Source organism: Entelurus aequoreus, linkage group LG14 (genome assembly GCF_033978785.1).
Source record: "Entelurus aequoreus isolate RoL-2023_Sb linkage group LG14, RoL_Eaeq_v1.1, whole genome shotgun sequence".
Lineage (NCBI taxonomy): Eukaryota > Metazoa > Chordata > Actinopteri > Syngnathiformes > Syngnathidae > Entelurus > Entelurus aequoreus.
In genome coordinates this window covers 2495964-2512763 of record NC_084744.1, presented here as the reverse complement: position 1 = coordinate 2512763, position 16800 = coordinate 2495964, and the positions used below count along the sequence as shown (strand labels likewise).

Sequence of the window (16800 nt, the reverse complement as noted above, 5' to 3'; positions counted from 1 at the left end):
TGCTAAGGGGGTCAAATTACAGCTCAAAGAGGCAAAAGTGACTGTTTTTACTAAAATGTTGTTCTGAAGGGGGAATTGCCAACTTCCTGTTGATTTTTGCTGAAGGATGTCAATGTATGAAATCTAGGTATAAGTCTGACCTACATAGAGGTTTTTGTTTCATGTCTCTATGACATTCCTACCGTTTTCCTAGGGGGCGCTAGAGCGCAATTTTGAGTTTTGGGGTTTGGTTTTTTGATTAGATGGCAATTTTCGCCAGTCCTGATGTGTGTGTCCAGATTGGTGAGTTTTGAAGCATGTTAAGGGGGTCAAATTACAGCTCAAAGAGGCAAAAGTGACTGTTTTTACCAAAATGTTGTTCTGAAGGGGGAATTGCCAACTTCCTGTTGATTTTTGCTGAAGGATGTCAATGTATGAAATCTATGTATAAGTCTGATCTACATAGAGGTTTTTGTTTCATGTCTCTATGACATTCCTACCGGAATTACAAGCCGTTTTGTCTGTGTTTTTTCCTAGGAGGCGCTAGAGCGCAATTTTGAGTTTTGGGGTTTGGTTTTTTGATTAGATGGCAATTTTCGCCAGTCCTGATGTGTGTGTCCAGTTTGGTGAGTTTTGAAGCATGTTAAGGGGGTCAAATTACAGCTCAAAGAGGCAAAAGTGACTGTTTTTACCAAAATGTTGTTCTGAAGGGGGAATTGCCAACTTCCTGTTGATTTTTGCTGAAGGATGTCAATGTATGAAATCTACGTATAAGTCTGACCTGCATAGAGGTTTTTGTTTCACGTCTCTATGACATTCCTACCGTTTTCCTAGGGGGCGCTAGAGCGCAATTTTGAGTTTTGGGGTTTGGTTTTTTGATTAGATGGCAATTTTCGCCAGTCCTGATGTGTGTGTCCAGTTTGGTGAGTTTTGAAGCATGTTAAGGGGGTCAAATTACAGCTCAAAGAGGCGGCCGGTATAATAATAATAAAAGCTTACAATTACAACAGGACATTGCGGCCCCTAATAATGTCCACGCTAGCACGTGGTAAACAGACTTACTTGACCGACTCTTCCACAGTGACCATCTCCACAGGGTACAGCTGGACTCCACACAGGTTCTCTTGCTCCGAGCTTATTCTAAACCACGCAGGAGAAGAGACAACCAATATAGTTATTATTCAGGAATAGGACGAGTGCCAGCAAACAATACAATGAAAGCAACTAAGGATCGTCAGGTTGGACCACAGTGAGCAGTTCTGACCTGCCGGGGTCCTGCAGCAGCTCCACGGCCTCTTTCAGCTGCTGGATCATGTCCAGGTGGAGCTCACCCTCCAACGTGGAGCCCACCTTTGGCCTCTGGCTGCAAGACCACAAGTCAACGTTTGCAAAGGTCTATTTAAAACCGAGGCCGTTTTCTCACCGTTGCTCCGTCGTCCAGTGCGAGTCCTCGTCTATCCGGAGCGGCTCGTCGAACTCCACCGTCCGCCGGCCCTGAGAACAAAGGCGCACCTCAGAACCAGCTGCGGTGTCACAAAGAGGCGTCCGTGGCGGTCGGCCCTCGTTTCAAGTGCGACACATTTAATTCGGAGTGTTGAGTACTTGGTGATAACAACATACACACTTTTAGTATTTGTCTAGTGTGGAATGTTAGAAGAGGCTCAATCAAGTGAAATGAGTCAAACATAGTGAAGTGAAGTGAATTCTATTTATATAGCGCTTTTCTCTAGTGACTCAAAGCGCTTTTACATAGTGAAACCCAATATCTAAGTGTGGGGGGGCGTGGCCTGTGGACCTGTTTGGAGATTAGCGACAGGTGCGTAGATGGCACACCTGGGCTGGCTTATCTAATCACCGGCCGCTCTGTTAAAGGGCAGCAGGATGTCAATGTATGAAATGACGAGGATGGCGGAAGCGGGGATCGAACCTGGAACCCTCAAGTTGCTGGCACGGCCGCTCTACCAACCGAGCTATACCGCCCCCCCCCCATAGAACCATGGTAGGTATAAAAAACACAAACCTATTTATTAATAACCATATGGAATTGACTTTGCTGTCTTTAAGTTGACATTTAATGTTTTTTTTTTGGCAACACCTAGTGGCCACGATAATTCATTAAGTTACGCACATGAGGTGACTGGATCCTTTTTTTTAATACGCTTCTGTGGAAATACAAAACCCAAAAGTGGTGAAGTTGTCACGTTGTGTAAATGGTAAATAATGCCTGCGACATGTTTCCAAAAAGCTGGCACAAGTGGCAAAAAAGAGTGATAAAGTTGAGGAATGCTCGCCAAATACTTATTTGGAACATCCCACAGGTGAACAGGCTAATTGGGAACAGGTGGGTGCCATGATTGGGTATAAAAGCAGCTTCCGTGAAATGCTCAGTCATTCACAAACAAGGACGGGGCGAGGGTCACCACTTTGTCAACAAATGCCTGAGCAAATTGTTGAACAGTTTAAGAACAACCTTTCTCAAGCAGCTATTGCAAGGAATTTAGGGATTTCACCATCTACGCTCCGTAATATCATCAAAAGGTTCGGAGAATCTGGAGAAATCACTGCACGTAAGCCATGATATTACACACCTTGGATCCCTCAGGCAGTACCGCATCAAAAAGCCACATCAGTGTGTAAAGGATATCACCGCATGGGCTCAGGAACACTTCAGAAAACCACTGTCAGTAACTACAGTTGGTCGCTACATCTGTAAGTGCAAGTTAAAACTCTACTATGCAAAGCCACAGCCATTTATCAACAACACCCAGAAACGCTGCCGGCTTCGCTGGGCCCGAGCTCATCTAAGATGGACTGATGCAAAGTGTAAAAAGTGTTCTGAGGTCTGACGAGTCCACATTTCAAATTCTGTAAGTGCAAGTTAAAACTCTACTATGCAAAGCCAGAGCCATTTATCAACAACACCCAGAAACGCTGCCGGCTTCGCTGGGCCCGAGCTCATCTAAGATGGACTGATGCAAAGTGGAAAAAGTGTTCTGAGGTCTGACGAGTCCACATTTCAAATTTTTTTTGGAAACTGCGGACCAAAGAGGGAAAAGAACCATCTAGCCTGTTCTAGGGTGAAAGTGTAAAAGCCAGCATGTGTGATGGTATGGGGGTGTATTAGTGGCCAAGACATGGGTAACTTACAGATCTGTGAAGGCACCATTAATGCTGAAAGGTACATACAGCTTTTGGAGCAACATATGTTGCCATCCAAGCAACGTTACCATGGACGCCCCTGCTTATTTCAGCAAGACGATGCCATTGAAAATGTGTGGTGCAATATGAAGAAGTTTCTCAGTGTGAACATGAAATATCTTGTCTTTGCAGTCTATTCAATTGAATATAAGTTGAAAAGGATTTGTTGTATTCTCTTTTTATTGACACAACGTGACAACATACAACTCGACTTACTAGATAATTGTTGACATTCACAAATGTGCCGTTTTACACGGCAATATTGTTCATATCATTACGCGTGTCTAGCTGGTGTGCTATTGTGTGCTTGGCTGTTGTGTAGCCAAGCCTACCGCGTTGACCTTGTTGTGCGGGGCCAGGACTAAAACGTGCACAAGTCAGCATCGGAGTGTTTGTATCCAATATTCTCATTTCATTGCAGGTTTTTGTGCTGATGTCAGATATTTACTGTGCTCATCCAGCAGGCGGTTATCGTGGCGACGCACGCACAGTCGCAAGGGGCTGATGATGACAATCCTACATTGATTCAGGCGTGTCCCACTTTCCCACAAGGCGAGCGTCAAACGGGATTGTCTGGAAATGGAAGCGTGACGCTAAGCCGCCCTCATCTGTGTCTGGCAGGCGTGATCAAGGAGTGTGTTGAAATATTTACGCGGGGGCCATTTAGTCTCCATGTTAACCTCCTTGATGGCTGCCATCATCAGACTAAAGCAGGGGTGTCCTAACTTTTTCCACTGAGGGCCGCATACCCAAAAATCAAACCATGTAAGCCATTTATATATATATATATATATATATATATATATATATATATATATATATATATATATATATATATATATATATATATATATATATATATATATATTTTTTTTTAACCGTAAGGGCCTCAAGTTTGGTCCCAGAAGTACTTTTTTAAAAACAAGGAATATAATATTGTTTTTAACATTTACATCTCTAAATAAACTATATATCTATCCGTCAATATAAAGGTTTTTTTATGTTTTATGTGCTTTTTGTGAAAGAAAATCTTTTTTTAAATTTAATTTGTAATACTTATTATTCATTTGATAGGGAAACTGTAATATATGTACTGAGAAACAGATAATGCAGGTATAAAGTAGACTAAAAGAGGCGTGGCTAAGATGCGCAAGCAGTAGTTTGCCTCTGCGGTAACTCCGGTGAAAACTTTAAGATTTAACTCAAATTCTGCTTTTTTTTTTAATTTAAAACTTACAACTCTTGGCTAACTATATGCATGCCTATCACTCTGGGTGAGTTATACTCTATCAAGACAACATAAGAATAATTATGCCCAAGACACGAAGAGGGAAGCAATCAGAGTCACCTGTGGCCATAAACGAGCTCGAGGCTGGCGCTGAGATGGCGTCATCAACTTTGGAGAAGTTGCTGGATAAAATACTCGAGTCTATCAACAAACGTTTTGACATGCTTGAGGAAAAGCTTGAGGCTCTTACAAGCAAGCAAGCGGCATTGACCAACAGAGTGGAGGACATGCAGCAGCAAGGTTCCGAACATGAGCGCCGCATCGAAGCGCTCGAACAAAAACTGACTGAAATGCAGAAGAGCAATGAGAAATTGACAGCTAAAATTGACGAATTGGAAGGGCGCTCAAGACGTAATAACTTAAAAATAGTCGGGATACCAGAGCAAGAAGAAAAGGGAAGACTTACGGATTTCGTTGCGGACCTGATAGCAAAGTTGTTTGGAGCGAGTAACTTCTCCAAGCCAGTGGTGGTGGACCGCGCGCACCGTGTCCCGCTCGCTCGCTATGGTGACGGCAAGCGCCCCAGGAGCATCATCGCAAGGATGCACTTCTACCAGGACAAGGAGCTACTTCTTCCACTGAGCCGCGGCCAGGAGCTGATCTACAACGGCCTGCGCGTCTTCCTGTTTCCAGACTACACTGCCGAGGTGACAGCGCAAAGAGAGGTAATGAACACGCTGCGGGAGAAGGAAATCAAGTTTATGCTGCGTTTTCCAGCTCGCCTGCATGTGGAGTACAACGACTAGGTGAAGGTGTTTACCTCTCCTACAGACACTAAGACTTTCATTATAAAACATCTTAGTGGCTAATCATCGATAACGGCTCCACCACACAAGGCTTATGATCAGCATAAAGCAGAAATTCACTTTTTTCACTGATGTTTATTTCACCGGAGGACGCAGGAAAAAAAAAAAGAAAACACTTCGCTGCTGAGCTAGTGCTTGGAGCAGTGAACGCAACTACTAGCATGCGCCCTGCGCCTGAAGATGGGGGTGGGGATGGGGGACTTTTGGACTGGGGAATCGACCAACACGATGTCGTATGGATAACATCACCATGGAGATTTCACTCCAAAACATCGAACTACACACGATGGGGACAGAGGGAGGGGGGAACACTGGGGTGTGAGTGTTGTGTATGTGTGAATCTGAGCATGAATGTGGAGGAACGAGGTGCACAATTATATTTCAACTTGCCAATTACTAAGGTTTTTTTTCACGTAAAGATAAAATACCCTAAAAAACTTTAATGTCAACTTATAAGAAAAAAATGACACTAGTTTCATGGAACGTCAGGGGTTTAGCTAAAAATATTAAAGCAGGGAAGGTTTTTTCACACTTCAATTGATTAAAAGCAGATGTTTTATTCCTACAAGAAACACATCTCTGTAAAGACAACCAACACAAACTTAAAGCCAGCTGGATATCTCAGGTTTATCATGCACCCTTTACTTCACAAGCTAGAGGTGTAGCCATTTTATTTCATAAAAATGTGCCTTTCATACTTACATCAAAAATAATTGACCCTAACGGAAGATTTATTTTATTAAATGGTCATATTACATCCTACCCAGTAACTTTTTTGAATATCTATGGACCAAACACAGATGACTCAAACTTTTATCATAGAGTCTTTGGTCTACTTCCTGATGATAACTCCTCTCATATCTACATTGGTGGTGATTTTAACTGCCTTTTGGATCCCACTTTAGATAGATTGTCAACTAAATCTCATGTAATTGCTAACTCAACTAAAACCATTAATAATCTTATGAGATCAAGAAATATCATAGACATATGGAGAACAAAACATCCTAATAAAAGGGAGTATTCATTTTACTCCGCTGTACACAATTCTTACACAAGAATCGATTACTTCTTAGTAGAAGCCTCTGCTCTCTCCAATGTCAGTAATCCTGAGTACCACAGTAGAGTCATCTCAGATCACAGCCCTATGAGTATGCAGATCCAAATTGATCTCCATAAAACCAAACAAAAATGGAGATTTAATCCACAATTATTATTATATGAAGATTTTAAAGAATATATGAACAAGATTATCCAAGAGTTTATTGAGGTGAATGATAACGGAGAGGTCTCAGACTCTATATTGTGGGAAGCCCTTAAAGCTACTGTGAGAGGATATATCATTTCATTTGAAAGCTCAAAACAAAGAGAAGTAAGAAAAAGGCATAAAGAACTGGAAAAAGAAATTAAAGAAATGGAAGAAATTCATATAAATTCTCTTTTGCAGTCTGACTACAATAAGATGCTGAAACTGAAAAACGAATACAATTCTCTTCTTCACGGGGAAGTATCTAAACTCTTACTGAAAAATAAACAAAAACATTTTGAAATATCTGATAAACCACAAACACTTCTGTCTAGACAGCTCAAAGGAGATCAAGCTAAAGCTGCTATCCACAAAATATGCTCAAAAACAGGTGAAACATGTACAGATTTACAGGATATCAACAATGTCTTTAAAGACTTTTATTCAGAATTATATAAATCTAGTTCAGCTATATCGGTTAATGATTTAAATGATTTTTTTACTCCATTAAATCTACCTCAACTGAGTCCAAACCATCAGAATTCTTTAAACAATACTATTTCAACTGAAGAACTGCTAAAAGCACTGAAATCTTTCTCCGTGAATAAAAGCCCTGGTCCAGATGGATTTGGTGCAGAGTTTTATCAAGCTTTTAGTGAAATACTGTCCCCTATAATATTAAGAATGTTAAATGACTCTTTCGTAAATAATAAACTTCCAAGCTCTTTGTATGAAGCTCATATATGTATAATACCAAAAAAGGGAAAAAATCCACTCGATCCAGCCAATTCTAGACCTATTTCCCTGCTCAATCTAGACCATAAGATACTAACTAAGGTACTCGCAACAAGGTTAAGCAAGCACATAACAGAAATTATCCATCCGGATCAGGTTGGTTTTATCCCGGACAGACCTTCTTTTGGCAATGTACGGAGATTATTGAACCTGTTGTACTCGGACTGCATAGGAAACAAAAAGGCAGCCGTCCTGACTCTGGATGCTCATAAAGCTTTTGATTCAATTGAGTGGGCTTATCTACTTCATGTTCTCAAATTATTTGGGTTGGGAGAAAATTTTATAAAATGGGTTAAAATAATTTATTTTGCACCAAAATCATATGTCATAACTAATAATGTAATATCGGATAGTTTTGAATTACATTGTGGCGTGAGACAGGGCGATTTGCCTTTCACCCTTACTTTTCAATTTGGCCCTAGAACCACTGGCTATTGGTTTAAGAATGAACTCTAATATTAAGGGATTTTCAGTGGGCACATCAGAGAGTCTCATCTCACTTTATGCAGATGATGTACTTGTTACACTTACTGAGCCAGAAATTGCATTACCACTTCTTTTAGAATATGTAGACTCTTTTGGTAAAATATCTGGTTACAAAATAAACTGGTCCAAAAGCGAGCTTATGTTCCTTGGAGATAATGTTAAGATCAGTCAAAACCCAGTTAAAGTTGCAGAAAATTATATATCCTATCTCGGCTTAAAAATATCTAAAAATTATGAATCATTACTAAAATTGAACTTTACTGAAGCTTTTGAGAAATTGAAAGTGTGTATTGAGTATTGGAAGACCCTACCACTCTCTATGTTGGGTAGAGTGAATGCTGTCAAAATGATTACCCTGCCAAAATTTACCTATCTTTTTCAAAATTTACCAATTCTAATTCCTGCAGATTTTTTCAAAAAACTTGAATCTTTAGTTCTAGATTTTGTGTGGGGATATAAAAAACGCAGAATATCTAAAAAGCACTTATTCAGATCTACAGGGGAAGGGGGGCTGGGTCTCCCAATGTTCAAAAATTATTATTGGGCATCAAATCTGAACGCATTGACCTATTGGAAGATGGGGTTCCCAAAGAATGAATCACTTAATTCTGCTCCCTTGTGGCTGAAATTGGAACTGCAGTCATTAGTTAAACCTTACACATCATTGCTATCTTTACTTTTTACTAAACCAGTCTCTTCTATTAACTCAACAAGCCATAGTGTAGTAGTAAGAAATTCTATCAAAATTCTTTCTCAAATTAAAAAACTATTGAATATTTCCAATGTAACTATGTATTCACCATTGTCTCACAATCATGCATTTATGCCATCGATAACAGACAGAATTTTTTTTAACTGGTACTTGAATGGAATTAAATGCATAAAAGACATGTTTGTCGAGGACAGTCTTGCATCATTTGAGCAATTGCGAATCAAGTTCAAGTTGTCCCAATTCAGTTGGTTTTGCTACTTGCAGGCAAAAACATTTATTAAAGAAAACATTTCAAAGTATCATCTGGTAAATGAAAAACACCCTCTCTTAGAATTACTTAATTTATCACCCACAAGTAAAAAGCTTATCGCCAAATTTGCCAGCTGCTTCATTATGCCCATGACATCAGCAGACGGTGTTAAAAGAGCCTGGGAACAGGAAGTAAGAACAACAATACCCAAACAGCAATGGGAACGGACACTCTCTCAAATTCACAATTGCTCAATTAACAGCAGACTTAGGCTCATACAGTTTAAAGTGATTCATCGTTTTTACTACTCCAAAGTCTTATTACACAAATTTTATCCTGATACATCTCCACTTTGTGATAAATGTAAATCTGCTGAAGGATCACTGTCTCATTCGTTTTGGGAATGTCCAATTATTCAATCATTTTGGTCCAGCATTTTCTTTTTTTACTCGGGGGTATATCAGAGAAAACTTGTCCCTGACAGGGATATCATCTTATTTGGGTGGTCTTCAGAAACACAAAAACTTCCAAAATATATTACAGCCGTGTTGCTGCTTGGGACGGTCTTGGCCAAAAGACTCATTCTCAAAGACTGGAAAAGCCCATCTGCACCCAACTTCAGGAACTGGCTAAATGAACTTGTGAATGTAATGACTCTTGAAAGAATACGATTTATAAACTCTGCAAGTATGAATAAATGGGAACAAACTTGGAAACCTTTACTGACATATATTGAATCATAATTTAGACATTTAAGAAAAAAAACAAGAATCTTTTTTGTAGGTGTATTCATATTTTATTATCTTTATTATTTTCTGTATTGATCCTACATTATTGTTTGTTTGTTTTTTGTTACTTCTGATATGGCCTTCCCACGGTTTACTTGCTTATTTATGTATTTATTTTTTGTGACTTTTTATTTTGTATTGTTTTACATCTGAACAACTTCTGTGACTTCCCTTTTCTTTTTTAAGTGTGAACGGTGGAGAGGCCCTCGAGGGGTGATCTTGGGATCACTTCCTGAGGACCCTTGATGCAGAGGAATGTTCATCCATCTTGCTATGGTCTGGATAGCCTGCTGATCCTGAGCCAGAGCGGGATGGATGGATAAATATATACAATATCTGGGTATCTTTTCTAATAATGTTTATACTGTAAACCTTGAATTGTTGGAGTTTAGGTGCACCTCTCTCCTCAAGTGTGCATGTGAGTGGTTATGAGTGGATGTGTGATTGTATGTAGGTTTTGCGTGACCAAATATGACTGTTAAATGTGATTTTAACTGTAAAATTCAATAAAAATATTTGCAAAAAAAAAAATAAAGTAGACTAAAAATGTAGCGCAGTAGCAATATAAAATATAACATATATGTCATATTTACATATTATATATATATTTTTTTCCCCCTCTTTTTTATGCGCTTTTTGTTAAAGAAAACCCTGTTTTTTTATGTCAAAAACACAAAATATGCAATATATTCCCTCTCAAAATTTTAGATTTTTTTCATTCATTATTTTTTGAGCAATGGCAGTTAAAAAAAAAAAAAAAAAAAACTCACTAAAATTCTTAGGGATCAAAAAGTCAGACATTATTATTATTTATTGTTTTATGTGAGACATTTTGATATTTTTCTTTTTTTTTAACCTTAAGGGCTCCCCTCAAGTTTGGTCCCAGAAGGACTTTTTTAAAAACAAGACATATAATATTGTTTTTAACAATTACATCTCTAGATAAACTATATACCGTAATTTCCGGACTATAAGCCGCTACTTTTTCCCCTCGTTCTGGTCCCTGCGGCTTATACAAGGGTGCGGCTTATATACGGCCTGTTCTTCTCCGACACCGACGAAGAGGATTTCGGTGGTTTTAGTACGCAGGAGGAAGACGATGACACAATGTATTACTTTGCACCGTTGTATTATTTGTACTCTGCACGAATGCTGTTCGCCATGTCAAAGATGTGAAAGTTTGATTGAATGATTGAAAGATTTATTGTTAATAAATGGGACGCTTTGCGTTCCCAAACAGTCATCTCTGTCCCGACAATCCCCTCCGTGGTAGCAGGAACCCCTATATACTACGGTAATTACACATCAAAACCCTGCGGCTTATAGTCGGGTGCGGCTTATATATGGAGCAATCTGTATTTTCCCCTAAATTTAGCTGGTGCGGCTTATAGTCAGGTGCGGCTTATAGTCCGGAAATTACGGTATCTATCTGTCAATATAAAGGTTTTTTATGATTTATGTGCTTTTTGTAAAAGAAAATCATTTATTTTATTTTATTTGTAATACTTATTATTCATTTGATAGGGAAACTGTAATATATGTACTGAGAAACAGATAATGCAGGTATAAAGTAGACTAAAAATGTAGCGTAGTAGCAATATAACATATATGTCATATTTACATATTATATATATTTTTTTTTTCTCCCTCTTTTTTATGGGCTTTTTGTTAAATAAAACCCTGTTTTTTTATGTCAAAAACACAAAATATGCAATATATTCCCTCTCAAAATTTTAGATTTTTTTCATTCATTATTATTTTTTGAGCAATGGCAGTTTAAAAAAAAAAAAACTCAATAAAATTCTTAGGGATCAAAAAGTCAGAAATTATTATTATTTATTTGTTTTATGTGAGACATTTTTATATATATATATTTTTAACCTTAAGGGCTCCCCTCAAGTTTGGTCCCAGAAAGACTTTTTAAAAAACAAGACATATAATATTGTTTTTAACAATTACATCTCTAGATAAACTATATATCTATCTGTCAATATAAAGGTTTTTTATGTTTTATGTGCTTTTTGTAAAAGAAAATCATTTATTTTATTTTATTTGTAATACTTATTATTCATTTGATAGGGAAACTGTAATATATGTACTGAGAAACAGATAATGCAGGTATAAAGTAGACTAAAAATGTAGCGTAGTAGCAATATAACATATATGTCATATTTACATATTATATATATTTTTTTTTTCCCCTCTTTTTTATGCGCTTTTTGTTAAAGAAAACCCTGTTTTTTTATGTCAAAAACACAAAATATGCAATATATTCCCTCTCAAAATTTTAGATTTTTTTCATTCATTATTTTTTGAGCAATGGCAGTTTAAAAAAAAACAAAAAAAAAACTCACTAAAATTCTTAGGGATCAAAAAGTCAGACATTATTATTATTTATTGTTTTATGTGAGACATTTTGATATTTTTCTTTTTTTTTAACCTTAAGGGCTCCCCTCAAGTTTGGTCCCAGAAGGACTTTTTAAAAAACAAGACATATAATATTGTTTTTAACAATTACATCTCTAGATAAACTATATATCTATCTGTCAATATAAAAGTTTTTTTTATGTTTTATGTGCTTTTTGTGAAAGAAAATCATTTATTTTATTTTATTTGTAATACTTATTATTCATTTGATAGGGAAACTGTAATATATGTACTGAGAAACAGATAATGCAGGTATAAAGTAGACTAAAAATGTAGCATAGTGGCATTATAACATATATGTCATATTTACATATTATATATATTTTCCCCTCTTTTTTATGCGCTTTTTGTTAAATAAAACCCTGTTTTTTTATGTCAAAAACACAAAATATGCAATATATTCCCTCTCAAAATGTTTTATTTTTTTCATTCATTATTATTTTTTGAGCAATGGCAGTTAAAAAAAAACAAAAAAACTCACTAAAATTCTTAGGGATCAAAAAGTCAGACATTATTATTATTTATTGTTTTATGAGAGACATTTTTATATATATATACATATATATATATATATATATATATATATATATATATATATATATATATATATATATATATATATATATATATATATATATATATATATATATATATATATATATATATATGTTGTTTTTTTTTTTTTTTACCTTAAGGGCCTCAAGTTTGGTCCCAGAAGGACTTTTTAAAAACAAAACATTTATTATTGTTTTTATCAATTACATCTCTAAATAAACTATATATCTATCTATCAATATAAAGGTTTTTTTTATGTTTTATGTGCTTTTTGTGAAAGAAAATCCAGTTGTTTCCATTTTATTTGTAATACTTATTATTCATTTGATAGGGAAACTGTAATATATGTACTGAGAAACAGATAATGCAGGTATAAAGTAGACTAAAAATGTAGCGTAGTAGCAATATAACATATATGTCATATTTACATATTATATATATTATTTTTTTCCTCTTTTTTTATGCACTTTTTGTTAAATAAAACCCTGTTTTTTTATGTCAAAAACACAAAATATGCATAATATTCCCTCTCAAAATTTTAGATTTTTTTCATTCATTATTATTTTTTGAGCAATGGCAGTTTAAAAAAAAAAAAACTCACAAAAATTGTTAGGGATCAAAAAGTCAGACATTATTATTATTTATTGTTTTATGTGAGACATTTTGATATATATATATATATTTTTTTAACCTTAAGGGCTCCCCTCAAGTTTGGTCCCAGAAGGACTTTTTTAAAAAAGACATATAATATTGTTTTTAACATTTACATCTATAGATAAACTATATATCTATCTGTCAATATAAAGGTTTTTTTTATGTTTTATGTGCTTTTTGTGAAAGAAAATCCAGTTGTTTTCATTTTATTTGTAATACTTATTATTCATTTGATAGGGAAACTGTAATATATGTACTGAGAAACAGATAATGCAGGTATAAAGTAGACTAAAAATGTAGCGTAGTAGCAATATAACATATATGTCATATTTACATATTATATATATCAATATATTTTTCCCCCTCTTTTTTATGCGCTTTTTGTTAAATAAAACCCTGTTTTTTTATGTCAAAAACACAAAATATGCAATATATTCCCTCTCAAAATTTTAGATTTTTTTCATTCATTATTATTTTTTGAGCAATGGCATCAAAAAGTCAGAAATTATTATTATTTATTGTTTTATGTGAGACATTTTGATATATATTTTTTTTTTTAACCTTAAGGGCTCCCCTCAAGTTTGGTCCCAGAGGGACTTTTTTAAAAACAAGACATATAATATTGTTTTTAACAATTACATCTATAGATAAACTATATATCTATCCGTCAATATAAAGGTTTTTTTATGTTTTATGTGCTTTTTGTGAAAGAAAATCTTTTTTTTTTTAAATTTGTAATACTTATTATTCATTTGATAGGGAAACTGTAATATATGTACTGAGAAACAGATAATGCAGGTATAAAGTAGACTAAAAATGTAGCGTAGTAGCAATATAACATATATGTCATATTTACATATTATATGTTTTATTTTTTTCCTCTTTTTTATGCGCTTTTTGTTAAATAAAACCCTGGTTTTTTATGTCAAAAACACAAAATATGCAATATATTCCCTCTCAAAAATTTAGATTTTTTTCATTCATTATTATTTTTTGAGCAATGGCAGTTTAAAAAAATAAAAAATAAAAACTCACTAAAATTCTTAGGGATCAAAAAGTCAGACATGATTATTATTTATTGTTTTATGTGAGACATTTTGAGATTATATATATATATATATATATATATATATATATATATATATATATATATATATATATATATATATATATATATATATATATATATATATATATATATATATATATATATATATATATATATATATATATATATTTAACCTTAAGGGCCTCAAGTTTGGTCCCAGAAGGACTTTTTAAAAACAAGACATATAATATTGTTTTTAACAATTACATCTCTAGATAAACTATATATCTATCTGTCAATATAAAGGTTTTTTTTATGTTTTATGTGCTTTTTGTGAAAGAAAATCTTTTTTTTTTTTTAATTTGTAATACTTATTATTCATTTGATAGGGAAACTGTAATATATGTACTGAGAAACAGATAATGCAGGTATAAAGTAGACTAAAAATGTAGCGTAGTAGCAATATAAAATATAACATATATGTCATATTTACATATTACATATATTTTTTTTTTTCCCTCTTTTTTATGCGCTTTTTGTTAAAGAAAACCCTGTTTTTTTTTTATGTCAAAAACACAAAATATGCAATATATTCCCTCTCAAAATTTTAGATTTTTTCATTCATTATTTTTTGAGCAATGGCAGTTTAAAAAAAAACAAAAAAAAAACTCACTAAAATTCTTAGGGATCAAAAAGTCAGACATTATTATTATTTATTGTTTTATGTGAGACATTTTGATATTTTTCTTTTTTTTTAACCTTAAGGGCTCCCCTCAAGTTTGGTCCCAGAAGGACTTTTTTAAAAAACAAGACATATAATATTGTTTTTAACAATTACATCTCTAGATAAACTATATATCTATCTGTCAATATAAAGGTTTTTTATGTTTTATGTGCTTTTTGTAAAAGAAAATCATTTATTTTATTTTATTTGTAATACTTATTATTCATTTGATAGGGAAACTGTAATATATGTACTGAGAAACAGATAATGCAGGTATAAGTAGACTAAAAATGTAGCGTAGTAGCAATATAACATATATGTCATATTTACATATTATATATATCAATATATTTTTCCCCCTCTTTTTTATGCGCTTTTTGTTAAATAAAACCCTGTTTCTTTATGTCAAAAACACAAAATATGCAATATATTCCTCTCAAAATTTTAGATTTTTTTCATTCATTATTATTTTTTGAGCAATGGCAGTTTAAAAAAAAAAAAAAACTCACTAAAATTCTTAGGATCAAAAACTCAGACATTATTATTATTTATTGTTTTATGTGAGACATTTTTATATATATATATATATATATTTTTAACCTTAAGGGCTCCCCCTCAAGTTTGGTCCCAGAAAGACTTTTTAAAAAACAAGACATATAATATTGTTTTTAACAATTACATCTCTAGATAAACTATATATCTATCTGTCAATATAAAGGTTTTTTTTATGTTTTATGTGCTTTTTGTGAAAGAAAATCCAGTTGTTTTCATTTTATTTGTAATACTTATTATTCATTTGATAGGGAAACTGTAATATATGTACTGAGAAACAGACACCCCCCCCCCAAAAAAAAATATTTCAAATAAATAAATGAAAAAAAAGAACCCCCTCTGTCCTACATTTCAGTCACAATCTTGTTTATTGTGGAAAAAAAAAAATTGCAATATATTTCCCCTTAAAATGTTCCAAGTGAATGTTTGAAATAGGTCAATAATTCATAACAGCATAAGATTTTGATCATTCATACTTTTTAAAAATAAAATAAATCATTACAATTCTTAGGGTTTAAAAGGGGCTGAACTTAAAATAGTGTTACAAATAAGTCACACATATTTGTTTCTTTATTTACTTTCAACAGCTAAATCAACTTGAGATCATCCATCCGTTATACATTCTTATTATTTGTTTAAGTTATGTTTTATGCCTTTTTTGTTATAGAAATATTTTGTTTTTTATAACAAACAAACATTTTTCTCCCAAAAATATTTCAAAGTGTAATATTTGATGTGAAGTCAGTGGAGCCTTTAGTATGTCAATAATTCATAACAACATTTATTTTCATTATTATTATTATTATTTTTTGAGCAATGGCAGTTTTTAAATCATCTCACTAAAATTCTTAGGGATCAAAATGGCTAAATGAGTCAGACATGATTATTATTTATGTTTTTACTTTCAAATCTATCCGTCGATTACACGTGTTTATTATTTTTAAAGGTTTTTTTGTTTTGTTTTATAGACTTAGACAAACTTTATTGATCCACAAGGGGAATTGTTCCACACAGTAGCTCAGTTACAAAGGATGGAAAGTGTAAGGATGGAAAGGATAATGCAGATATAAAGTAGACTAAAAATGTACTATAGTAGCAATATAAAATATAACATATATGTCATATTTACATATTTTATTATATATATGTATAATATTATATATATACTATATATATATATATATATATATATATATATATATATATATATATATATATATATATATATATATTTATATATATATATATATATATATATATATATATATACTAGCGTTCAAAAGTTTGGGGTC

The 16800-nt window shown here is 33.5% G+C and overlaps 2 protein-coding genes across 5 annotated transcripts in view; both read right to left on the bottom strand.

Moving 5' to 3' along the window:
• lrch1 (leucine-rich repeats and calponin homology (CH) domain containing 1) overlaps positions 1-16800 on the bottom strand; it is a 195004-nt gene that overhangs the window by 79591 nt on the left and 98613 nt on the right. For all 4 annotated transcript variants that reach the window (XM_062068759.1, XM_062068760.1, XM_062068757.1 and 1 more), the window contains exons 10-12: positions 1403-1473; positions 1244-1342; positions 1042-1119 (exon numbers count right to left, since the gene is read on the bottom strand). In XM_062068759.1, the coding sequence (XP_061924743.1) occupies positions 1042-1119; positions 1244-1342; positions 1403-1473 (248 nt within the window). The remainder of the gene's footprint in view (positions 1-1041; positions 1120-1243; positions 1343-1402; positions 1474-16800) is intronic.
• LOC133664257 (uncharacterized) overlaps positions 1-16800 on the bottom strand; it is a 265732-nt gene that overhangs the window by 186290 nt on the left and 62642 nt on the right. The gene's annotated exons all lie outside the window — the stretch shown is intronic.